This window comes from Macrotis lagotis, chromosome 3, assembly GCF_037893015.1.
Source record: "Macrotis lagotis isolate mMagLag1 chromosome 3, bilby.v1.9.chrom.fasta, whole genome shotgun sequence".
Classification (NCBI taxonomy): Eukaryota; Metazoa; Chordata; class Mammalia; order Peramelemorphia; family Peramelidae; genus Macrotis; species Macrotis lagotis.
The window spans coordinates 282,319,887-282,346,241 of NC_133660.1; the positions used below are offsets into that span (position 1 = coordinate 282,319,887).

At 53.9% G+C, this 26,355-nt stretch overlaps 1 protein-coding gene across 13 annotated transcripts in view; it reads right to left on the reverse strand.

Annotated features, from left to right (window-relative positions):
- RBM14 (RNA binding motif protein 14) overlaps positions 1 to 26,355 on the reverse strand; it is a 49,317-nt gene that overhangs the window by 21,709 nt on the left and 1,253 nt on the right. For 3 of the 13 annotated variants that reach the window (XR_012477261.1, XR_012477262.1, XM_074230976.1), the window contains exons 2-4: positions 14,682 to 14,869; positions 13,998 to 14,420; positions 11,262 to 11,955 (exon numbers count right to left, since the gene is read on the reverse strand). Coding sequence is in view for 9 of the 13 variants with exons in the window: in XM_074230976.1 (XP_074087077.1) it covers positions 11,270 to 11,955; positions 13,998 to 14,409 (1,098 nt within the window). In the remaining 4 variants the exon portion in view is untranslated. Of the gene's footprint in view, positions 1 to 3,958; positions 4,572 to 9,324; positions 9,754 to 11,261; positions 11,956 to 12,122; positions 12,226 to 13,997; positions 14,421 to 14,681; positions 14,870 to 18,983; positions 19,814 to 20,693; positions 22,180 to 23,003; positions 26,352 to 26,355 lie in introns of those variants that run through there. The other 10 variants (XM_074230972.1, XM_074230973.1, XM_074230977.1 and 7 more) reach the window with 9 other exon arrangements.

Here is a 26,355-nt window from a genome sequence, read left to right on the forward strand (position 1 = left end):
ATCAGCACAGGGAACCTTACCCAGAGGACAAAACTTCCACCAATGAAATCCACCTGGAACAGGTGTCAGGACCCATAACCTGTGGGTTGGGAGCCAGAGCCAGAAGGAAATGGCGCTGGGAAATTGTTAACAAGATAAAAATAAAACAAAACAAAGATAATGTTAATTTGTGGTCTTCTAATCCAGGTCATGGGGGAGGATGAGGTTCGATTTGTGGCCCCGCTTCTATTGGAGTCTACCACTGACCTCGCTGACAAAGGCAGAACCTGAACCCCAGGTCCTGCCGGCCTTGGGGTCAGGCCACTATCCACCCTGCCTCTCCATGTGCTCCTTCACTCTAGGATGGGGCAAATGAAGGTGCCCCCAGTCCCTGCCCTCAAGAAGCTTACATTCTGACAGAGGACATAACTCCTAAGGGGAGTGGCAGTGGTGAGGAGAGATCTACTTAGGGAAATTTGGGGGGATGGCATGGAGCCCTGAGAGTAGGACAACCCTTTTCAGGCATGAGGACTGTTCATTTAGGGTTCTTGGGGGCTGCCCAGAGCCTGAGATGGCCTACTCACCAAGGAGGGTGGGGGGGATAACCCCAAAGTTGGAAGGTCCCCCCAGATGAAGCATCCGAGGCTCCAGGTAGCACCAGCTGGCAGGGATGCCAAGTTTCCCCACAAAAAGCAGCTCCAGGGGAGCTGGGGGCCATGACCATGGTCACCAAGAAGCTTTTGACTTGGATTGGGAATGGCCCAGGCTGCCAGAAGAAGCTTCCTAGTGGGGAAGGATGACTGAGCCACTCGGAGGCCGAGGAAGGTCCAGGTGGTGTCTGGAGGGACCCAGAACCAGGGTGGGGAGGAGGTCAAAGAATCAAGGTGAGACTCCAAGTCCAGAAAAATGTCCTTAATAAGTAGGGTGTCCAAGGTGAGGTCAGGGAGGACCCCTCCTTATGCATGGGGGCCTCACAGTGGCCACGGAGGCCGAGCCACCTCTGAAATTGTGATACTGGGACAGATGTGGGGGCTTTCTATTTCTTCTCCTTCCCCTCCCCCTCCTTCATGCCTGGGTTAAGGGATGCGGTGTGACCCTCTAGTGGTCACTTTGGGCCAGACCCTAGGCTTCAAAGCAAGGCGGAAGCAGCCCCTCGCTCACCCCACCCTTATGGAGCTCAGGTGCTCATGGGGGACCCAACTGGGACATCACTCTGTCCATGATATGGCTAACTAGATGGAAGGCAATCCGATCATGAAGGCACCAGCAAAAGATTGACATAGTGGATAGAGCACTAAGCCCTGGAGTCAGGAGGGCCCAAGTTCAAATCCAACCTCAGACACTCGACACTACTTAGCTGGGTGACCCAGGACAAGTAACGACCCGGATGCCTCATATCCAGGGAACTCAAACCCAAACCACATGCTTGTTGTGGCATCACCCTGAAGTCATGGTCTTCCAGAACAAAGGGCAGACCATCAGCTAGGACCAGGGAGCCCCCTGGTAGGGGGTGAATGAGCCGAGGACCCCACAGAAGGAGAGGCAAAGGGGGGAGGGAAGTTTCTGGGATTCCTGGGGGGAGTCAAGCTTGGGAGCATCTCAGATTGGACTCAGAAACCAGTCATTGGCTGGGAACCGTGAGCCCCTGAGGCCCAGAATTGAAGGGAGGGCCTGGCAGAGGGACTGGGGTGTCCTGGGTTGGAACTGCAGGTGGAAGGCGGCTCCTGAGTCACAGAGGCCCCTCAAAAAATATCTGGCCCCCGTTCTTGCTCTAGATGCAAATGAGGTGCCATCTTTTACCAGCTGATCAACCCAGGGGTCTCCTCCCCCCTGGCAGGGAGAGGAAGACCACAGTTGTCCTTTGGCTCTGAGGGGTTTTCTCTTTCCCCTTATATTTAGAGGATGGTAGTGGGGTAACCTCTAAAGCGGGGGTCACGTCCTCCACAAAGTGAAGCTGTGAAGTATGGGGTTGGGGGGGTGATCCCCCCACACACACACACACACCAGAGTGGGAATTTAATGGATTTACACAGCATTTTCTTCAAGGCTGGGATTGTTACCTGCCAACAGGTGAACAGAACAAGGTGGCCATAGAGCTGAAATTGTCCACGCCAGAGCCAGCGGCCGACCAGGTGGGGCCTGCTCTGAGGTGCAGGGTCCAATGGAAGCTACAAGACAGATTGTGGGGGAGAGGATGAAGCAAGAACAGCAGGGAAGGCAGAAATAAATGGGGGAGAACTGGCCCTGAAATGGGGAGCTCAGAAAGAGAGGCGATCACAAGGAAAGGTCAAGGTGAAGGGGAAGGGGTAGCATCTTCATCAAGGCTTAGCTTCGACCCAGTTGGGGGACAGCCTGGGGTGGCAGAGAAGTCAAGAGCTGGGGTTGGGAGGGAGACATATAAATCCATGCCAGGCCCCCCCCTCCCAATTCTTCTCAGCAGGGTGTGGGCGATGCTCCACAAGCGCCAGCCTGGCCTGTCTGGAGCTCGGGTCTCTGCAGTGATCTCACCCTTAATTACAGAGCAGCTGCTTCTCCAGGGATGGAAGAGGCCCCCCCCCCCCCTTCTGAATCACACCTGCCCTGATGTGGAGGAGTTGGCCAGAGAGGACATGATGCTCTTCTGACCTCTAATAAAGGCTCCCCAGGTGCCTCCGGCCTCTCAGCCTCCTGGCTGATGGATCTTTCAGCTACTCTCTCCCCAGCCCAAAAGCCCCTTCCCCAGCCTTCTGAATTGGTGCAGCAGATCTGGGGGGGAGGAGGGGGTTGAGAAGAGGCCCTGGCTCCCCCTCCCTGGGCTGAAGCCAACCCCAACACTTTCCCAAACCAAACTCTCCACTTCACAGGTCCTGTGAGTGCTCCCTCCCTCGAGAACCTTCTCCATTCAGGACAGCTGACCCCAACAGTCAGTTGCCTGCCGGCCCCTCTTTGGCTCCATGGCCCTGGGGGTGAACGAAGCTTGCCCCTGGCCACCCCTACAGAAGGCCCAGCTGACACTGAGGCTCCCCAAAGGCTTTGCAGACAGGGAGGTGGGGGCACTTTGCGTCCTGCCCTGCTGCTGACCCAAACCACAGGACGTGGCTCTGGTCCCCAAGGAGGACTGGACATGGCGACTTATCCCGCCTTTACCCTGAGCACCTTGACCCCTCTATCAATGTACGCCCCAACCTCGCTCCTGCTCTTCAATCCAAGGTCACACCAGGCTCTAATCCTCAGATGCACACCAGGGCGGGGGGGGGGGGCAGTCCACAAGGGTCTCGCCTTTCACCCTCATGGAGCTCCCCCACAAACGTCTCCCTCCTCAGCACTCAGGTCACTCTGGCTTTCATTAGCTTTGTTACCTCACCCAGCTCCACAGCAGACTTCCTCCTGGTCACATCTGTCCCCCCTTGGGCCTAAGTCACTCCCAACACCCTCACTGATGCCACTGGACAAAGCCCCCTGCTAGACCGGCTAGGTTCACCTGGCACCCCCCCCACAGAATGATCCCAGGCCCCCTTCCCTCTTCCATCTCCATCCCCCATTGGAGGCTCTGGCCTCTCATTTTATTAAGAACTGAGGCCAATGGAGTCGAGGCCTCTTCTTGACTTCCTCTTCTGCCGGCTCCACTTTTGTTTATGACTAAGGGCCAGTAGAGAGGTCGCTCCCCTTACCATGCTGGCCCCTGCCCCCACATCATCCCCTCCCTAATTTTCAAGCCTTCATCCACATGCTTCTTCCCCACTTCCTTCAAACATTTTCAAGGTATCCACCACCACCAAAAAGCTCCCCTTCCTGCCACTCATTCCTTAGTCCTTGTCCAACCAGCCACACCAGCTCTCGCCCCAACATTTCCCTCTCCAGGACCTGGAGACCCTGCCCCCTGACCTCACCCCTCCTTCCTATCTCCTCTGTGGGGCCTCATCCCCGCACTAGAGCACTTTCCCGCCCCGCACCACCACTACCCGAACAGTTCCCCATTTCTGCCAAAGCCCTTCCCAAGGTTACAGCTACTTTCTCTTCATCACTCCTGTCCAGGCCCTGGTCAGCTATCCTGTCTCTGTCTCTCCCTCCCTCCTTACTGGTCAGTCTACCTTCCCTCCCCTGATTATCAGTCCCCCCAGTGCACCTCCAGCCACATCGCTTCCCTGCTCCATTCATTCCAGTCCCCTAATGCTTTGGGGGGCCTCTGATTAGATTCCAGAGCCCTCCACAACCAGGCCCCAACCTTTTCCAGCCAGCATCCCTGGACGTGACATTTTCTCCCATGCTTCAGTCTGTCCAAAATTAAAGCTGTCTTAGCCTTCTCCCTGGCCATCGCACACCCCTCTGCCCCCCATCTCTGCTGTCAGCCCAGACAGCTTTCCAACATGGGCTGCACTGCCTCCTCACCTGCTTCCCTTCTCACCTACAATCTTTCCAGATCCCTCCCTCTTCCCAAAAAACTTGTATTTAACTACTTGGCATTCATCTTTACTTTATTCTCTTTATGTTTCTTCCGTATAAACTCATATTGGCTGCCTCCCCACTGGAATATAAGCATCTTGAGAAGGCAGGATTCAGTCTGAATCTCGGCACTTAACAGTGCTTGGCCAACAGCAGGTGCTTCATAAATGCTTGTGAGAAAAAAATATGAAAACAAAAGACAAAAGAATGAAAATATTAAAGGCAATGTAAGGTATCTCATGGCAAAAACAACCGACCTGGAAAGCAGCTCAAGGAAAAAGCCATGACCATAAGTAAGGGCCTAGTCAGCCACCCTTTTTCAGGAAATCTTAGAAGAAATGGCCCAAATCTCTTAGAACCAGAGCACAAAGAGTAAGAATCCACCGGGACCTCCTACAAGAAAGCCCCAATAAAAAGCCCTCAGAAGTCCAAAACCCAGAGCTTCCAGGTCAAGGAAGAAATAAATGCTGATTCATTCATTCATTCAGGCAGCCTTGGCTGCAAAACAAAGTTTACTAGCTAAGTGAGAAAGAAGAGAAGTATTCAGAAAGAAGAGGGATACAAAAGCAAAAGATGACAATAAAGCTCAAAAAACCCAAACCGGGTGGTCCTTCCAGCATGTCCCACACCAAATAAGCAATAAGTAGCTGCGGTGAATGAGATGCTGCCCAAGGCCAGGAGGGCAGAGGCCAAGCCTGCATGACAGCTTCCTGACCAAGGGAGCATCCACCTCTGTTGTTTCCAAGCCTGTCTGACCTCCTGGAGAGTTATCCTTGACATGCTCTTTCCTCATAACTGTTTCACTCGAGGATTATTTTGTTTCGATAGTCTAAATTAAAGGCTTGGCACCTCTGAAGAAAAAAGAAATTATTTCCTCCCTTCACACTTCCAACAACCTGGAACGATGACGCCAGTGAACATCAAAGGCCAGAGATGGAAGGTGGGGTTGGTTTTGTGTTTTTCCCCAAATAGAGACTTCTGGCACCCACATTCTTAAGCTGATCCTTCGACCTTCAAAGAAATAGGGTTTATTCCAGGAAAATCCAGTCCATTTCTAGCTCCAGGTCACAGAGAGGGCCAGTCGTTGGGACTGGCCCCAAGCTGAATGGCACTGGAAGAGGTCCCAAGTTCTAGGGTCTGGCCTGCTTCCCCCATTGACAAGTGAATTAACCCAAGTTCACTCGAAGTCTTCTAGCCATTCTCCAACTTGAGGGCCTCCAAACAAGTCGCGGTTGGCACTTGAGGCTGCCCACTCCCATCAGAGCCCAGGAAAGCATCTACTCCACCCATCCGTGATGGACGTTATCTCTCCACCACACAGCCGGCCAGATGTAGAAATCCCAAGGTAGCCAGGGCTGAGAAGATGGGGAGCTATCCAAAGGATGCCAGGGCGAGGACCACTAGCTGAGGCAGCAGCCCAGGATGGGAACAGCAAAGCCCCAAAGCTTGCTATAGCTACATTACTACCAGGGGCCAGGCCAACCTGAAAGAGGGTCTAGCCCCTTTATAGTGAACTTGAAGCCCAGATTCTGAGTTGGGAGGTGGAGACAAGGATCCCCCACTTCTGGAGCTGTCTCCCACAAACTTCCACTTCTAACTCCTGGGACCAAGTAGGATAAGAGTCCCGGAGGCTCTAGGGATATCCTAAAAGGCATGGGGTGCCTGTCTCTCAAACCCCTGGAGGGCAGTTTGCAGGTCCTGTTCCCTCCTCTGGCCCCCACCATCTCTGCCCACTTGGACCTCAGCTTTCTTAAGAGCCCAAATCCCTCCATAGGCCCTCTTCTGGACCCTGCCACTGAGATCACAGACCAGGTCTTCTCACCTCTAAAACTTCTGTCCTAGAGGCCTGCACTCATTGGCCAGCATCTCATCAGCCCATGTCCCAATCTGCTACCACCTTCCTTTGCTACAACACCTAGAACCCTCCCTTCCCACCTTCCAGTTCAGAGATTTAAAGCCAAAGTGACCCTGCCATAGCCACAGAGGGGGGGAGGATTTAGCAATCCCCATAGTTCCTGTAACTTTTAGACCCCCAAAGAGCCCTCTGGGCTCTCCTCCTAGACTGTCATCTTTTTGAAGGCAGGGATTCTAGGTACAGAGCTTTGCACAGAGTAGGGAAGGAACAAGAATGAAAACAGCACCTATTATAAGCGACTTTAAATACCTTTTACAAATATGATCTCACTCTTTGGAGGTAGGGGCAGTTATCATCCCCATTTTACAGGGGAGGCCACAGAGGCAGACAAAGGTGAAGTGACTTGCCCAGGGTCATATGGCTTGGGTGTCTCAGGACCCTGTGACCCCGCCAGTCCTCATCCTCTGGATTCTCCAGATGAGTCCTAACCAACTGAGCCAAAGAAGCTGACGGGATGATCAGCTCTGCAGGTTCCAGTACTGAAGAGATGTTGAACAGGGCAGCCTGGCCCACGTGAAAACTTGACTGGGAAGTTGACAAGATGAGTAAAAACGAAAGGCAGGCCCTGTTACTAGGGGTCCGTGAGGACTCACAATGCATCTTAAGAGTTCAGGAGATTTTTTTTTTTAGGTTTTTTTGCAAGGCAGTGGGGTTAAGTGGCTTGCCCAAGGCCACACAGCCAGGTAATTAAGTGTCTGAAGCTGGATTTGAACTCAAGTACTCCTGACTCCAGGGCCGGTGCTCTATCCACTGCACCACCTAAACCACCCTAGAGTTCATGAGATTCTTGAGGGGCTGTAGCACATCCAGGAGGAACAGTGGAGAGAATACCGGGTGTGAGTCAGGACTTGAGTTTACACCCAACCTCAGAAACTTGCTATGTGACCCTGGACAAGTCACTTCATCCTGTCTGCCTTAGTTTCCTCCTTTGTAAAATGAACTAGAGAAAAAAAATGGCCAACCATTCCAGTATCTCTGCCAAGAAGACCCCAAAAAGGAATCACAAAGAGAAAGACACAACTGACAAGCAACTACATCCAGTTCAAAAAACACTGGAATCCCCAGAGCTTCTTCAGACAAGTGTTAGACTGCTTTTCTGAACCCATTAACGATGCTCCCTTTCTGAATTTCACCTGGTGCCTAGCTCACAGAGAGGGCTGGCCCCATGGTCCAGGGACTTGGACCCTGCCTCTCAGTTCTAGCATCATCAGCACCTTCATCCAAGTCACCAACTTCTGTGAGGTGAGCCTAGAGAAGTGCAGGGCCATAGGCAGCCCTCACTCCTAGAAGTGACTGCTGAATCCACCTACCATTTGGGCCACACCCCCCCCACCCCATTGTGGACAATGACTTCAAGGTGACCACAAGATAGCCCTGATCTCCTTTGGTCTCTGTCCTGGCCTGTCACCTACACAATAGGAGACTCAAGGAGGAAGACCAGTGGCTCAGTCCCACTTTCTTGATGCCAGTGAAGTGGTGTAGTCATTTCCTGCCCTTTCTATGGGCAAGTCACTACACCTTGGTGTCCAAGTGATGTGGCCTCCTCCCCATCACGACTATGCTGTTCAGTCCTGTCCCACTTGCTTGGGCCATCTCCTCCCCTGCAGCATCACTGCCTTGGCCCTCTGTTACTGTAGACCTGAACGGGTGATGGGAGAATCTGGCCAGTGGATGAGAAAGCAAGAACAAATTTAGGGAGAGGAGAAGGTCTCCTCCTCCAGGGGAAAACAAGAGCTTCCAACCCGGAGAGGCTACTTTGTGATACCTTCTAAGAATACCAAGAGATGTACTTTCACCCAAGTGTACCCATTACTAAATAAACAGAGGTGGCTCTCCCTCTCCCCTACATCTACCTAGACAAGCCCCAGGCTCTTATCAGGGCATTCCTGTAAAGATTTACAGGTTGGAGACTGCCCTCCCCCCTCCAGGGGCAGACTGACAGCCTTTGTGGCTTCCAGGCTCTGTGCTGCCTGGCACCGTGCCCTCCTTGTCCATAGTCATGCAGAGACTAGGACCCAGGCTTTTCCATCTCTGTTGCCAGCTCCCTGCCATGCTCCTTCACAAACTGGGATCCAGAAGAAAGTCAGTTCAGCTACCTTGTTCCAACACATTTCCTTAGCCTTCCAACTGGGCCAGGGTTGAGAGGCCACTTAAACCCATTATTTTGCCACTCCTTCCTATTCTCGCTATGCATCTCCTTCAGGAGCAAGAGTCAATCTTCAGATGAGAATTTCCCTTGGTTCTAGAAAATTAGGAAGACAGTTAAGTTGGATCTGGGCCAACTTCCAACTACATGACTTCTCACCTTTGACTCAACTGCAGTTGACATTTCTTTAAAAATAAAACAATTTAAAAATAGCCCAATCTAAAACACTCAACCTGAGTTCTCCAACATTCATTCTTCTAGCTTCGGCCACCACCGGAACACCACCAGGCATTCAGAAGCCTGAGGATTCATCGTCCTCAGAAACGGGGGACAAGTCAATCACAGTCTGAGAGTCTGTTAGCGATGGCACTATCAGCAGCAGGAGAAGGCAGAGTGAGGGCTTGGGGCCCAGACAGTGGCCCCATTGGCCTCCTATAGTGAGGTCAAAGTCGTTCCCAATGCCTGTTCAACCTGATGAAATGCCTTGGGCAATACATCTTTCCTGAGGCCTAGCATGGCCTCGGGCCCACAGACCCGGAAGACTGATAATTCAGCCTTTAATAAACCAGTGAATGTGACCCTTTCAAACCTGTCAAAATTCAAGAGTTAAGAGCCAGGCCACAGTGTCAAACCTACAGTTAAATGATGCACAAGCCAGTTTTTTAGTATCTGAGGAAGAAGCCCTTTTCCCCTAACTTTCTTGAGCTCCCCTTAGCCTTTGCCCCCCCAACTCTGATACTCACCAAGGGCAAATGAGAGTCTAGAAATGACTCAAAATGAATCACCTCCCGTTTTCCCTCATGGGATAGAGGTCCCAAGAACTCACCCCCAGATAAGGACTCTCTCAAAACAGACACACCCCTAAATTGAAAAACATTTATTTCACCGGAAAAAAAAAAAAGCGACCAACTCTACATGTCTACCCATCGCAAGCCACTATGGGCAAAACAGGGAAAAAGGAGCCAGAGGCCCCTCTGCAATTGTGGTGATACCCCAATTCAACACCAGTGAAATAGGGGCTGAGGGGGAAGACAGCACAAGCCCTGCCACAGTTTCTGGACATAGCCAAGGCTACTGGGAGAACAGAACAGGAAAGAAAAGGTACTTAAGTACCAAGGGGGTGGCAGGGTGGGCAGAGGAAGAGTCTCAACTTAGCACGGTTAAATTAAGGTCCGTGGTTCCTGAGGGACCCAACGCACAAAGCCGTGAGAACATCCCGAAGATGGGGACCACGAAGGGTGAATTCTCATGCACAACCGCAGCCCGGGGCTTCAGCCCCCACACATCCCACCTGAAAGAAAGCACAATACATGGGCTTACAGTAAAGAAAAGCTCAGAGGAGCCATGACAATCCATCTCCTCCCTTCCCTCTTTGGACAGGCTTCAAATCTTGCCCACTCTCAACTCACTGTACTAGCAGCCTTCCCCTCCCCCAAGAGGAAAGGCCTAAAATCCAGAAAGCACCAACCAGGAAGCTCAGAAAACCCTTCTGAACCTTGTTCTCTGATCCCTTTTCTGATCTGCTGGAGAAGACATTGGGGTAGGAGTTCAGGGTGCTAGATTTTATTCTTAGCTCTGCCACTGCTCCTGTGAACTTGGGCATACACACACACACATCCGTTCCTTTTCCTACGATGGTCTGAAAACCAGGTTAAAGATTCCCCACCCTACCTGCCATCAGAGCATCCAGAACTAACAACCTCCAAAGCACGAGTCAATCAAAACAAAGGAAGCTAACAAGGACCCTCTGAGGAGTCCGGGGTCCCAAAGCTGGGGAGTAACAGGAGAGAGCCCAAGGGGCTGTAGAGTCCAAAGAAGAGAACGAAAGAGTCAAGAGCCCTGAAAGTGGCTTCCAGAGGGAGAAGCTACAATGGTCTGAATTTCTCGGATACAAAATTAAAACTAAAAGAATTATCCAAACTCTTAATTCTAAATGGAAGAAACCAAAGATTTGGTAGTCACAACTGTGCAAGGAGTCACAGGTTGATGACAAAAAAGGAACGAAGACAAGATGGAGCTCTCTACAATCAGGGTCCCAAAAGTCTGAGAACCATTTTCAACTATTCAAGCTTGACTCTGTCCCTTATAACTTTGGAGACTCAATGCAAGACCCCCCAGATCATCAACTAGGGGAAAGAAGCTGATCTGATGAAAGGAAAATCTCATCCTACAGCCTAAATGGTCAAACATTTCTTTGAGTGAGGAGACCCTTAAGCCTACCTGAAGCCTTCAGGGATGCCACTAAACTGGGGATCATTATCAGGGGATCACCTAAGATGGCAATACTTTAATTCAGAGTCCAACTGCAGCAATGACACCCCACAATAAGGCAGATGGTCCTTGCTCATCCCAAGAACAAGAAGCCGGCCGATGTGCAGCCGAGTCAAACTGAATCCCCTAGAGTCCAAAGGGCTCATGGGCACTGTCACACTTCACTCGTTCTCCAGCCATGCCAACAGCAGTGGGGACTAAGAAATCTGCCCCAAGGGCCAGGGCCTAAGACAGCACTAAGAAATATGCCAACAGGGGCTGTTAAGTGGCGCAGTGGATAGAGCACAGGCCCTGGAATCAGGAGTATCTGAGTTCAAATTCAGCCTCAGACACTTAATAATTACCTAGCAGCGTGGCCTTGGCAAGCCACTTAACCCCATTTGCCTTGCAAAAAAACTTAAAAAAAGCCAATGGACAGCTAGAAATTCATCCCTGCACCCTTCCCACCCCAACAATCAACAGGGTAGCCTGGACCCTGGTGTTGCCAGAGGCAACACAACCCCATTGGAGAAACCACACTGCCCTCACCTCAAGCTTTAAAAGGCTGAGTACCGTGTCCGGTCCACGTACTGCTCTCGTTCATACCGCGCCACATCATACAGAGAATTCCGCGTGGTGACGGCGGAGGCCTGGGACAGCTCATTCTCGTGCCCATATCCGTAGCCCTCTCCGACAGTCGGGACCCCAGGGGCACGGCGCAGGGGGCTCCGATCCCGTCCGTAATAGGAGGTGGATGCTGCAGTAACGGCGGCAGCGGCAGCTGCGGCAGCGGCAGCAGTGGCAGCGGCAGCTCCCGAGGTCGGCAACAGGTGTCTATCGTAAGGGTCGACAGAGGCAGAAGTGAGATGACTGGTCAAAGCTGGGCTCTGGACTTGTGGGAGCTGGGACAAGGTCTGCTCTGCATAATTGTATGCAGAAGCTGCTGCCGCTGCCGCCACTGCCTCATAAGACCGGACTCGACAGCGTTTGTAGTAGGCATCCAGAGCTCCATACGCATTGTTGTAGTACACGGACTCCCCGTAGCTCATGGCATAGGGTGCACGGACAGCTCCGTACTGCTCATTGTACTGCTCGGTCAAGTCCGCCATGCGGCCCGTTCGATCCACCGGGCACTCTTTGGACCAGTGACCCTCTTTCCCGCACCGGTAGCAGCCACTCTGATCTCCCATCCCAGGGGCGGTCCGAAGCCGGCTGGTGGACAGCTGCACATGCATTCGTTTGCCTTGAAGAAACAGATGTGAGAAGGGTTGCTACAAGGCGATCCCAGCCCCGACCCCTTCCCCAGGCTCCTCCACCACAGTGAGAGCTATTGGAAGCCATCTCCGAAGCAGGCCAAGCTCAGCATCAGAAAGACATGTAGCCGACTAGGGCAGCGCACAAGTCACTCACTTGAGAGGCCTGGTCTCTCTCCAGCATCAGGGTTCTGGCTAAGAAGGCTCTCCACTAGACTGGTTTACCAGTCATTACCAAGGAAAGGAAAACCAATCTTGTCCTAAGAAAGAATCGTCAAGTCCTTGGTGAGGGAGCTGCCTGTCACAGCACCCCTCCTTGCAGCTCTTCTGTTCCCCAAGGGTGGGGGGGGGGGCAGCGACCCTGAACAACAACCTCCAGGCAACTGGCTGATGCCCCTACTACCCTACCCTCTGCCAACAAGATGGGGAGAGCCTGATTTAAAACAAACCCTCCAGGAAAAGCTCTCTTTGGAAAGGAGAGGTCCCTCGAGTCTGTCTTCCCAGAAAAGCATGGGACGCTGACCCCAGAGACCATGGCTGAGAACATCTGATGCTGTGAATACACCCACTGAAACCTTCACTGGCGGAAGAAGCCAAGAGGCTCCAGCCTCACCTGGGATGCTCAGCAGCTGAGAGCCATAGCAATCAACTCCCTTGACAAAGGCCCACCTCAAAACTGTCAACTAAAGGGAAGGTCGGTCAGAGGCAGCTTTCCAGGGGAGACCCAGAGCACTTTTCTTCCTTGTGGCCTAGAGCCGTGTGACGGACTGTCCTTTGTCAAAGGGGATAACTGAACTCTTCCCTGTTCCTTTTCTCAAGTTTTTGTCCATCCCTCCCATGGACTGTAAGCTGTCTGCAGGTCTCAAGGGGCAGGCCACTGGGCTTTACCCATTGCCAGTCTGGAATCTGACCGAAGACAAAAAGTTTAACTGGGCCAGTTCTGAAAGCAGGAATTCCCAGAGAAAAGGAGAGTGGAGATGAAGATGAGGGAAGGCAACAAGAATGGAGAAGAAGCAGGGAGGGCTAAAGCAATGATCATCAGACAAGCACCTGGGGAAAGATCTCTGCTTCTCTGAAACTGAAGCACCCAAGAGCCCAAGTACCAGTTGCAGAGAAATCACAAAAGCTTAAAGAAGAAATATCACAACTTAGAAATGGGAAAAAGGAGAATGCAAATAAATGCCACTGCAGACCAGGGTCTAATCATAAAACAAAAACAAATGCAGAACTTTTTACCATCAAAGGAAACAGAAAAGAACCAGCAGCAGCTTCTCTGGCAGCGCAGACCCTCCCTGAAATGGGAGCTACACACTCAAAAGTCCAAGGGGATCCAAGGTCAGCATCTACCACAAGCAGGCTGGGGATCCTCCAACTGGAACCCTCAGCTGCCCCAAGGGTTACTAAAGGGACATTCAACCACAAACCAAGAGACTCCACAGCCACGGGGGCCAAAACAAAGGGTTCTTCTCTGACAAACTAAACACTGACGTGTGAGGTCAAGCGCCAGCGAAGCTCTGTCCATCTGGGGAGAAGGGAGAGGCAGCAACGGGCCCAAAAGGCCTTGCCTGGTGTTCCCAGCCACAGCTGATCTTGGGTACCAACAGTCCCGAGGCCAAAGGGAGCCAAAAAAGCAGACAGTTAGCTCTGCCCTTCCTTTCATCTGGCCTTGCCCATGTGGGCAACTTTTGCAAATCAAAGATCCTGGGGTGGCAAGGTGATGAAGTGGGTAGAGCATTGAGCCCCGGAGTCAGGAGCACCTGAGTTCAAATCCGGCCTCCGACACTTAACAATCACCTAGCTGGTGTGACTGTGTCACTTAAAGCCCACTGACTTGCAGAAAACAAACAAAATGATATCAAAGATTCTGGTCCTGAGAAAAGCCAGCCTCTTAGGGTAAAAGGCTAAGCGGAAGCTAAGCAAAAGACAGACACACAAAATGGCGATCCAGAAACAAGTGGGTGCGGGGCAGAGGGGGCCCCTAGGGAACCTGGGGGCGCCCCCGGGCCCAGCGGAGGCCCCGCCCGCCGCTCACCTTGGAACTCGGTGTTGTCCAGGCCGCGGATGGCCTCCACGGCGTCCTCGGCGCGCTCCATGTGCACGAAGGCGTAGTCCTTGACGATGTCGCACTCGATCACGGGCCCGTACTCCTCGAACTTGGCGCGCAGCTCCAGGTTGGTGCACGTGGGGCTGATGTTGCCCACGTGCAGCTTGGTGGAGGCCTTGCTCTTGTTCTTGCTGGCCTCCACGTTGATGTTGACGCCGTGCAGCTTGTAGTGGTGCAGGTTGCGGATGGCGTCCTCGGCCGCCGTCTTGTCCTCGATGTGCACGAAGCCGTAGTTCTTGATGATGTCGCACTCCAGCACCTTGCCGTACTGCTCGAACAGGGCGCGGATCTCCTGCTCCGTGGCCTCGCGCGGCAGGTTGCCGATGAACAGCTTCACCATCGCGGCAGGGCCTGCAAGACACCAGGCTGGCACCGCGTCCCGCCTCGGGGGGGGGGGGGGGGGGGGCGGCCCGGGCCGCGCGGACAAAGGCCGGGGCCCCCCGGGGAGGGGGAGGGGGCAGGGCGGGGGGCGGGGCCGGGGAACCCACCCGCGGGCCGGGGGGGGGGGAGGGGGGAGGCCCGGGGCGCCGCGGCTCCCGGGAGCTGCGGGCCCCGGCTGGCCAGGCGGCCCCCGCTCGGGGTCGGGGCCCGGGGACGGCGCTCGCGGCTCACCCGCACGGGACGCGGCGCAGTCTCCTCCTCGCGCCTCTGACAAAACGCTAAAATGGCGACGGCCGCTGCGGAGACTCCGGGCTTAGAAGGGGGGCTCAGCCTGCCGTCCGATTGGCCACGCCGCCGAGCGGGAGGCCGGCGTTCCGGGCGGGCCCTCCTCCCCGTTGGTTACGAAGCATGTCCGTCACCTAAGGGGCGGGGAAGAACAGACGTCGGGGATGGCCGGGGGTTCGCCCAGGGCCAATGAGAATGCACTACGCGCACCCGGCCCGAGCTGATTGGGCGCGGGGAGGCTGAGGCGTGGCTCACGGGCGACCGCAAGGGGAGGTGGGAGGGGGAGCGGGGCCCGCGCCGGGGGTCTCTTCCTCCGCGGCCGCACGCCCTCCGCCCCTCCCCCCCGAGCCCGGGACCCGCGGCCGAGGGCGGCGGGGGGGGGGGGGCACGTGGGCGCCGAGGCTGCGGGCTTGGGTGGGCCCCAGGAGGATCGAGGGCCGGGGACGCCCCGGGGGGGGGTCGAGCCCCCCAAGAAAACGTGCCGGGCTCCCAGTTGTTGCTCGTTTTCATTTCTCGGGCCCCGGCCGGCCCCCCCCCCCCGCGGGCTGCCCCCTCCCCTAGGACGTGGGGCTGCCCAGGAGAACCTGGGAGGCGCGGCCGGCCCCGGCACATGGGGGCCCACGCGCCCCTCCCCCTGCCGTCTCGGGAGGCGCTGGGGGGGCTTCCGCCTTCTGCGTGCGTGAACAGCTCCAAAGCCCACGTGAGCTCAGCCCCACCTGCCCAGGCGGGGGGCCCCACCCGCGACCCCTTGGACAAGGGCCCGCCCTGCTTGGGGGCCCTTCCCCCCCATCTGTAGGATGTCCAGGAGTCCTTGGGTATCTTCCGGGGCTAGTGAAACCTTGGGGACCCCCCCCCCGGTTGTGAAAAGCCCAAAACGAACCAGGTGATCAAGCCAGTCACCCACAGGGAACTCCAAGGCTAAGGGGCCTTGGCTCGGAATTCTAGTCTCAAGGAGGGGTGGGCAAGTCTCTTCCCCGTGCCCTGGGCCCTGAAGGAAGGCCTGGATGGAGCTGAAGGGCGAGGCCACCAAAGCAAGGTGCTGACCCAGGGAGGAGCCTCAGATTAAACCCAAAAGGAAGAACCGAGCGGTACCTGGGCAATAAACTGGATTAATTTAGGCCCCTTAGGGAGGGCTTGTCATTGGGGGGGCGGGGTTGATTCAATCACTCTGGGCCCTGGAGCTGTTTAGAACCGGTCACTTCCTAGAAGAGAATTCCCACAGCCAAGGAATTGGGAGAGATCACTAAGCCAAGTCTCCTCTGGCCCCCAGTCATCAGAGCATCCAGCAAATATGCCATAAAAATTTAGAGCCCAGAAATCTCGGCTGGAGCCCCCCCACCCATCTTAAACTTGTATGGATTTTGGACAAATCACTGTCCCTCTCTGCTCTAGGTGGGGCTCTGTCCTAGGCAGAGCTCGGTCAACTCCTCGGTCATTTTACATCCCACTGTCTCGAGTCCTTTGCCCTAACTTGTCCACTTAGCTAAGAAGAGATCTCTGCCCACAAGTTGTGGTCTCAAAATCCACTTTCCAGTCAGCTCCTTCCCCAGCTGATTCTTCACACCTCCCCTCACCCCCCAGATACAAATCCAGTTGGACCAGGTCCAAGGGAGACCTCAGAAATCTTGACGAGATTTCTTAATCTGGGATTCACCTCCATGGAGAATTTCACATCTGTGGATTTGGATGGGGAAAAATTATTTTGATAAATTTACCTTGATAATCCTTTGTGTTTATTTTAATTATTTTAAATATACAAAAAAGGGCATTTCTCTGAGGGGTCCATAGGCTTCACCAACCTGTCCAAAGGGTCAAGGACACAAAGTGAAAAACTCCTATTTTCCCCATAAGAAAGGGACCAGGGAATGGCCATACCCATTCTCCTTTCCACACCAGAAATTGGCTGTGGCCAGGAATTCAAGGGGCCAAATCCAGTCTTGTCTAAGAGCTTACATTTCTAGTCGGCTCACTAGCCTGTGCATACCCTGGTGCCCCTTCCTTGGTGGGGAATGCCAGAGTACTCTTTAAAAGTCTAAAGGGGGGGGGAAGGCGGCTATGTGGCACATTGGTTAGAGCACCGGCCCTAGAGTCAGGAGGACCTAAGTTCAAATCCAGCCTCACTTAATAATGACCTAGCTGTGTGGCCTTTGGCAAGCCACTTAACCCCATTTGCCTTGCAAAAAAAAGGGGGGGAGTCCTAGTCTCTCATTCTCCCACTGAATAATTCCACCCCCCCCCACTATGTTTGTACCTGTCATATTATTGGTTTGGGGACTCTCCAATTGGATCACTCCAATTAAGATGGCAGCTCTAACTTCAGGGGAAGGGCTTGGGTGCTCTCCATCCCTCTCCCACAACTGAGTCCTTTACTCTCACCGAAGGCTCTTCAACCAAGTTGGCTGAATTGTTGGACAAGCCCAGTGCTTGGCCCACCCATAAATCAGAGCCAGGTGTGAAAGGGCTAGCTTGGGCCCAATTCAAACCCTGAGTCACTAAGAGCCCCTCCCCTGGTGACACTAACAAAACTGCAGAGGAACAGTCCGGGGAGTCCCCTGCTTTTAAATCCAAAGTCTCCAGGCCCACAATTGGGTTGGTTGGTGCATTTGGGGCAGTTGACACCTAAGAAGATGCCTGTAAAAAACCTCAACACACTGCGTGAGACAAAAAAAACAAAGGGGTCCAAAGAAGACTGGACCAGAGCCTAGTCTGCACTAGCTTGACTCATTTTCCCCAAACCTGGTCATCATTCCAAGGAGGTACCAAGTACAGCTTGGAGGACTTCAAAAGGAGCACAAGGCCCAGGGCTTTTTCAGCCAAACCCTGCTTACACAGGGACAGCCAAGTCAAAAGCCAGTAGGCAGCTGAGGGCTTCTGCCTGCCTCCCAAAAGCACCCACCATCCAAGTTCCTCCATCTGCTCCCAACCCCCTACCCTACCTGTCCCCAACTCCCAGCTGCCACTTTCCTCCACCCTCCATCAAAGCCAGGAACACACACCATCAGGAGAAGTGACAGAGGCCAGGGTGGGGGACGGGGCTGGCAGCAGACCTGCTTGTGGCTTGGCTCTGGAAGCCTGGTTAGAGGGCTCATGCAGGCCCCCCAGTTGGTTCCAGGTGAATGCATGCCCTGGCCTGCAATAAGGACAGTCAATCAAGATTTCCCCCCTCAGGGGAGAAAGGAGACAAGACAGAAAATCAAAGTGACAAAGAAGAAATGTTACAATCACAGTTCCACATCCAAACCTCCAACGTTCCAGCATAAAAACTAACGCTGCCCCGCAGGACTCATTGAGAGCTAGAGCTCTATGGATGAAGACTTCCTTAAAATGAGCTCAGTGGGCAGCCTACCTCACCACTCCCGAAAGCCCTTCCAAAGGACAAAGAAGCAAAGAGTAGAAGCCAGCAGGAAAGAGAATTCAAGCCCAGAATCTCCTGGAGGTCATTCATCCCAGCCCGAGAGAGCTCAAGAGAAGAGCGGGCCCCTGACCTGGAGCAGGCCAGAGCGCTGCCTCCTCCCCATCCACGGGCTGTGAGAGGGCAAGCTTGGGGAGACGACCCCACCCCACCCCCATGCGCAGCACCACAAGGTCTTTTTTGAAAAGTCCCCTTCCCCGTGCTTCCAGGTGGAATGGAAATCTTGGCTCCAGTCATGTAGGAACCAACTTCTCCTGGCCAGACTCCAATCTCAAAATTAAGTCCTCAGGTCTCCTTCTGTCCATGATCTCCTGTTCTTGGTTCCCAAGGCTAGAAAGAAAAGCTGAGGCTCTCCATTCCTCACCGCTTCCCACTTACCTAAAATCTACACCAAGCCCAGAGGCCACTGCAAGATGACTCCAGAGCCCCAGTAAAATTGGGAGGCAGGCGCAGGTGACGGCGGTGGCAGGATGGAGCAGGGAGCCTCCGCTGAGGCAAGCAGAGCAGCTGGGCCAGCTGCCCCCTCTGCCATCCCTTCTTGTTCCCAACTGCCCCAAAGCACAGGTCGATTCCCTCTTGCCTTGTCATCCCACAAACAGGTGCCAAGAAGCAGAGGCACCACAAGCTGGGCAGGCCAACGGGGTCAACTCCTAGTGACCTTCCTGTAGGATTGGGTGACTGACCACCAATCCCTCTAACCCACAGCTTAACGATTCTGCCCCCTGGATTTCTGGGATCAAAGTCCAGGTTGCCTTTAACTCTAGCTGCCACATCTTTCTGGATGTCATCACTGGCTCCTCGGTAACAAGAGTTCAATCAAGACAATAACAACCAGGTTTCCAAACTGCAAATTGCCCCAAGTTTTATTCATAGTCCATACAAAAGGGGAAAGAAAAAAATGAGGTTTCTAACACCCCCTACTTGGGGAAGATGGGGAACGAGGGGCTGGGGTATGCTGCTCAACATCAGCTCTGCTCGCAGTCACCAGGATCCCCACCTCCAAAGCGGCGTGCAGGCAGGGATGGGTCAAGGGAGCACAGGGGACAGAGGGCTAACTTGTCCCCCAGCCTCCCTCATCTCTCAAAAGGAAAAAGGCGCCGCTGACCACAGCCGTGGGCTGCTTCCTGTCCACAGGACCTCAAACACCGCGCACAAAAATCCAAGGGAGTTCAGGAAAAAGATAAAAACAAAGAGAAATTCCTGCTCAGTAAAGGTGGGAGGCCGGGGGTAGTGACAGGAAGTGGGAGGGGGAGCCGACCGTCTGGAGCCAAAGGCAAGACTTACTGCTGAGGCGGAAGAGCAAAAGAAAAGGTTACTGCCGCAACACTACAAGATTTGGCTGCCTAGGGCAGAACCACACTGGAGAAAGGGGAATCGAAACTCACTCATCCCGAACGGGCCCCCCATCCTACCCCCAACCTCCTCCTCGCTCTGCTCCCACCCACCCGCAGGACAGCCCTACAGGCGGCGCTGGTAGCCAGAGTGCATCTGCGCTGCCCGCAGGTACTCGCTATAGGAGCCCGAATAGCGAGCGTAATCGGAATGGGCATCGGGCAGGCGACGGTAATCCAGCGAGGACTTTGTCGGCGAGCGGCGGAACGAAAGCTGCGAGTCTGATAAACGGCGGTAATCAGAGAGCTCGGCTAAGCGCCGGTTGGAACCATACCTGGTCGAGAGAAGAAGACAGTTGGTGAATGAGACAGTTGTCGGGGAAGGAGCTCCAGCTGGGTAGGGGGAAGATGCCAATGGAGTCAGGGGCTAGAACAAACAGGGGCTAGGGTGGTCAGGCAAGTCTCTGACAGGGGTGGGGTGGGGGGGTGGGGTCTTAGGTGAGTGCTTTCCACCTCCCCAGAGATGATGATACAGGGCAAGAGAATCAAATCTATGGTAAACTTTGGGGGGAGGGGTACAAGCCCTTCACTGACACCTTTCCTTAGGGTCCAAGTCCAAGATGATGCCCCTGTTCATTACTACATCACCAAAAACACCTGGGGTGGGGTGGGGTGGGGTGGAGGACCCAGAGTGAAAGGTCCAGGTCGGAGAGCCAAGCTTGGTCGCTTTGCAATGGCGAATGCCGGCGAGATTCCCAACTTTCCCCAGAGCAGACGCAGTATGGACTACCAGGTTGGTTTCTAAGTCCAATCTCTACCCTCCAGCTGCCCCAACTCCAAACCTACAGCTATCGCGGCAAGAACAGCCACATCACACATTAGGGGACATTCAAGATGGTGGAAAAGATCAGGGACTCATTCACCAGCCAAGTATCCAGTGGCACATGGGTTGATCCCAGACAGGCACCTGTTCTCACAGCCTTAAATTGGCTGGCTCTAAACCAAGCCATAGCTGATTCCCATCTAAAACCCCATCTACAATCTCAAGAGGCTGTCAGAAGACCTCCCCCTTGGTCTCAAGGTATCCCATGGAGAACCAGGGTGAGTGGAAGGTGAGAAGGGTCATTGGATCTAGCTTCCCTCCCATCTTGACCTTAGCCCCGCGCCCATGGCCCCGGCCCCAGCCAGGGGGCAGAGCCTGGGGGCATACAGTACCTTTTCGACATGATGGCGGCGGCCTTTTTGTAGGGATCGTCGTAGCTGTCTCGGGGTGGGGAGAGGCGGGTACGCTCATAGGGCGGCGGGGTGCTGGTAGCGGCGTTGGCAACAGCCCCCTGGGACAGGGACAGGTAGGCTGCGGACGGCTGGCCCGCCCCCTCATAGGTGGCACCCGGCTGGCCCCGGTAGGAAGCAGCAGCAGGCTGGGGAGGTTGCTGTTGGGCAGCATAGGAAGAACCCAACGGGGCCGACGACTGAGTGCGATAGGGAGCAGCCAGGGCTGCTGCAGTAGGCTGGGCACCATAGGCAGCTGCCGTGCCATAAGAGCCGGTGGCTGCAGCTGACTGAGCCCCATAGGAGCCAGAGAGGCCCATGGTGGCCTGAGCTCCATACGCATTCAACTGCGCCGTGACGACTGGCTGGGCGCCGTAGGAGCCTGCAAGGGGGCCCGCTGCCTGTGCTGCATAGGCGGCTGGCTGAGCTGCATAGGCTGCAGCAGTAGCTGGCTGAGCCACGTAGGCAGCAGGTTGGGCAGAATAGGAAGCAGCTGGCTGGGCTGCCGCATACGGGCCTGACTGGGCATTGTAAGAGGCTGCCGTTGGCTGAGCATTATAGGAGGCTGCAGTAGGCTGGGTGTTATAGGAGGCCGCCTGGGCACCATAGGCCAGCGAGGAGGCTGCAGGCTGGGCCCCATAGGAAGCTGCCTGAGCCCCATAGGAGGTCAGGGAGGAAGCTGCCGACTGGGCATTGTAAGAGGAGGCAGCAGCCCGCACCCCATAGGAAGCTGGCTGATTCCCATATGAAGCAAGGGAGGAGGCCTGGGCCCCATAGGAGGTGAGAGAAGAGGCTGCCGCTGACTGGGCCCCGTAGGAGGTAAGGGCCGAAGCTGAGGGCTGGGCACCCCCGTAGGGGCCAAGTGAGGAAGCTCCCCCAGGCTGAGAGCTGGGGCTAGCCAGCTGGGCCCGGTAGGGGGCTCCCAAGGACACGGAAGGCTGTGCCCTGTAGGAGGCCGCCTGGGCTGTCATGGGCTGGGTCCTATAGGCGACACCCAAGGAAGCAGAAGGCTGGGCTCTATAGGCCGCCCCCAGGGACACTGAAGGCTGGGCTCGGTAAGTGGCTGGCTGGGCGGTCAGTGGGGTCACATAGGAAGCTCGGGGAGGCGAGCGGCGCAGGGGACTGCGGTCACGACCATAGAAAGGAGGGGAGGGCTGCCGGGGCCGCCCATCGAAGCCGGTGGTGCTGTTGCCGAAGGCCTGCTGGTAATCAAAGGTGGTAGAGAAGCTACCAGTCCCAGGGAACGCAGTGTCGCCAGCCCCTGGCTTCTTGGCCTTTTCCCCAGGGGCCGCCAGGGCCGCTGGCCCCTTCTTCTGACCTTTGATCGAAAGCTCCACGTTGATGCGCTTGCCCTTCACCTCCTTGCCGTTGAGCTGCTCGATGGCGGCTTTGGCGTCTGCTTCCTTTTCCATGTGAACAAACGCATAGTCTGATAAAGCAGCAGATAGAGGGGTTAGCGGTTAGGGGGAGCAGGCCCGTGACCTGAGGGGAAGCCCCATGGGACACACACACACACACACACACACGCACACACGCACACACACTCCTAAAAGCAGGTCCTGATCACTGCCTCGGCTTCCCTCCTGGACGAGGGACCCAGGCAGGAGGCTGCCAAGGGCCCCAGGGTGGTCAGAAAACCACCAGGAAAAGGACTTCTAACAAAGCTGTGAAGGAAAAAAGCTTCTTAAAACTGCCAGCCCAAAGGAGAGGTGGCATCCTGGAAGAGAGTCAAGCCCAAGAAGTTCAAGCCTCAGACCTCTTTGGAGCTTACAGTCGTCACTCCCCTGAATTCATATCCAGGCTTCTAGGTCCCCCCCTTGAGGGACCTTGAGCCCAATGACAGAATGGACGCCAGGTCAAACCAAGGACAGGAGAGCCGGCAATCTGCAATTTCAGGAATGACCCCACTGGGATTAAGCACTTCTGCCATCTATAAATCACTTTATACAACAGTCACAATCGCTACCACCTGATTCACAAACAGCCTATAAGGGAGGCAGGTATGGGGGGGGGGGTCACATCTTCATATTATAAGTTAAGAAGAGAGGTCCAGACTTGCCCACTATTAAAACAGCAAAAAAGGGGCAAAATTCTGGCTCCAACCCCAGGGTTATTCTGCTCTGACTGACTTAAGTCTCAGAAACCTCCAACAAAGCACAACCCCAGACCGAAGACCCTGAGACATGGGGAGGGGAGGGTCACATTGTAAGCAAACCAAAAGAGGAGAACATATAGGAAATAAAGCCCAAGCACCTTCTCTCTCCCAGGCTCACACCCCAGGGGGCCAAGCTGCTTCACCATTTCCTGTTTCCAACACCTAGAGAAACCTGCCACGACATTAAGCCTCTGTGACATCACACAATCCACAGTCTGATCACCTGGCTGTGATAAACCAAGTCTCAATTGTTGTGGCTGGAACCGTCTTCATCCTCAAACACCTTACTGCTCTTTCCCCAAGATCCTCATCTGGGGTATTCAGAGAACTATGCAACTTGTCAGTGCAGAGATGACATCAGACCACTTCCCAACACTGAGTCTGACTCCTTCACTCCAGCCAACAATACTAGGAACCATAGGAAGAAGATATGGGGAAGGGAGAAGTCAGAGAAGAAAGCCTCTGTAGCCCAGTTTGGTCTAGTAAGATGTAGGAACTGAGCCTGCTCATTGCCCCTATGTCACCAACACAAGCCAAGTACCCACTTTTCACTAGTAACATGACCATTAAGTGGAGCCACCTGACTGAAGTGAAGGGCAGTGTTCAAAGACAATGGAATTTTCTTCTCCAAAATGAGCCCTTTCCCTCTAAGAAGCTCATTTATTGTGAAGCCCCCCCCCCCCCCACAATTGTTCTTCAGGGCACCAGCATCCTCTTCTGTTCCTTGAGGGCAAACATGACCATCAGAACTCAAATGCTACTGATGGGAAAATGCCCATGTTGGAAGCAATGGGGAATAACCAAAATGGCGCTGGGGACTGAGGAGATGAGAGGCTTTTCTGGGCCCCACCAAGGATCTTGGGCAAATCTCTGACCTGTCTCCCCACCTGTCCAATCTGTTTTAAGTTAAGCAATGTCAAAGCACCAGGAATAGGTTTCTCTGGTGCCTACTGAGAATTTCCTCCAGATACCAACTCTCAGTTGTTCTAAAAAAGCAAACAAGATGCAGAGCCTTTGTACTTGCAATCCTAGAACCTAATAGAGATAACAGAAGGCTAAAGTAAAAAGAAACATGTTCCTGCCTTCCCAGCCTACAGTCAGGTCCAGTTGCCTCTACCATCCAACCAAGTGGAACACAACTCTCCTCTTCTTTGGGGAGGAAAAGACGCGACACAAGGAAAAAGTAGGAAGGCCCTCAAACCTGGCGTAAGGAAGAGGAGGGCAGCAGCAATCTCTGTGTATGGGATAGCTTAAAGAAGAGGTTAGCCAGCTGCTTTGGGGTAGGGAGAAATAGAACCTTGAATGAGAATCACTTGGATATCAATTTCTAATCAGTTCTGACAGGGATGGAATGGGGGAAAGGAATCATTTTGGAAGAGATGAAAAAGGTGGTACGCCCAGTACCACCATTACAGTCCAACGTTGTCCATTTTTTAAAATTGTGCTTTAAGAGACAGGCTGCAAAGTATCTAGAAATCTAGGTAAAATACCACATACTAAAATCAAATGGATCAAAAGAAGAAACTCATAGGATTACAACCGAATCTCAATCATACAGGGGGCTCTTGGCAAGCAGATAAAAAGCATATGCCCAGCTGGTTCAAGGAGATATCTGACTAGACTCAGGAAAAAATGTCAGTCAGTCTTAAGGGAAGAGCCTGAGCATAGCAGAAGAGGTCAGAATCCTCCATGTTCTCCATGAGCACAATGAAGAAACACAGTGGAAGAGCCAAGGATCACCAAAAGCCCCATCTGGTCCTCCAAATGAGATGAGAGGATATGGAGAACTTCTAAGAAGTCTCTTTTTGCTTAGGAAAAATAAGCAATCCAGGCTTTCCAGCCATCACTGCACTCTTTGCTAGGAAGACACCATGACTTATCATTCTTCAGGGGGTCCTAACTGAAAGATGGGAATAGCATCTCCTCAGAACTGCTCCAAGGTCGATTGACGGATCCTGAAGATAGAGGTCAATACAAGCTCCCCACTTCTCTGGGCAGTCAATGGGAGGAAGGCATTGAATGGCTCAACACTGTGGCTGTAGTCACCGATGAGCACCAAGCAACTTCCTCTTTCTTCCTGCACCTAAGCCACAGGCTGCATTAAACAAGGACCAACGCCTCCCCCCAACAGCAGGTCTTTGGTTTTTAAGTGGTAAAGAGTAGTGTCAATGTAGTGAGAGGTAATGGAAAATGGTTCCTCCTCTTTCTAAACCATCACCTACATGTCCTGCTCCCTTTCCACAGTCCCTGTCCCAACTTCTGTTCTCAGGCAAAGAGAAAAAAGGATTCCACGGAGTCACACACTCTCTTCCTCATGCCTCGCCTCTCATATCAGAGATGCCCGCACATCTTCTTGATTAAATCAAACAACTTCTCAAGAGGAAGAAACCCCTCCTACAAATACATACTTCCAAAAAACCCTGGCGTGGCAAGAAATGCATTTCTGATCTCAAGGGCGCATTCTCCAGGTGGTTCCAAAGGAAATCCCAGACGCCACCCCTCCCCAATTCTTTTCATCTAAGCAAGCAGTGGTGCATGATGCCGTGATTCTCCTTTTCTACCTGGCTTCTGAGCAAAGAAGGTTCCTTGACACCGTGAATTCCACTACAATCCTAATTTCACAGAATCAGGTTTCAGTTCTCCACTCAGAACCCAACCTGCACAAGGAGCAGTTCTGACACTTATTAGGCCAATTAAAATCAAATACCGGCCACAGTCAGATTCCCCACTTCCTTCCTTGAAGTCTTTTCCATTATTTCCTCAAAACAAAAGCAAACTGCCAACACCATAGCCTGCCCCAGAACACCTGGCAGAAGAGCCTGGATCCGGATATTCCTGGACTTCCATAACCTGAGTTGGGGAAAATAGAATGCAATATTAATGCAGGACGAGAAGGCTATTTCCTGTTAAGGAGAAGCGGAAGACCAAATTAAATCTTGATCCTGCCCACCCCTTGCTGAAGATATACCAAGGAGGAGCCTCCCTGGGCCAGACCAGAAGATTCAGAAAGCACAGAGGGTCTCTCTCCCTAACGAACACTCTTCTCCTGAAAGACCCTAGCAAGACATCCCACCTCCCTCTCCTCTGAGATCTAAAGAAATGATCAGGAGACCTAGTGAGGATGCAGAGCTCCACGAGGGGGATGCCGCTTTCTCTAACGCCTGCCAAAGACGGCAGAACTCCGGACAGACTGTCCAGTCTAAAACCAAGTGTCACGTGGGGCTGCCTGCACTTGCCAGGACATCTGCTGTCCGGGGGGAGGCCGAGGACTACGCCGCTCCGGGCGGCCCCGGGAGCCAAGGCCGGCCCCGGGCTCGGCACCGACCCGGGACTCGGAGCGGGCGGCCCCCCACAGCCAGTCGAGGCGAGCGCTCTGCCGGGGCCCCCTCCTCTCCCCGCACGTCCGTGGCTGCCAAGCTGGGCTCCGGGGGAGTCCCCCTTCTAGGGCCC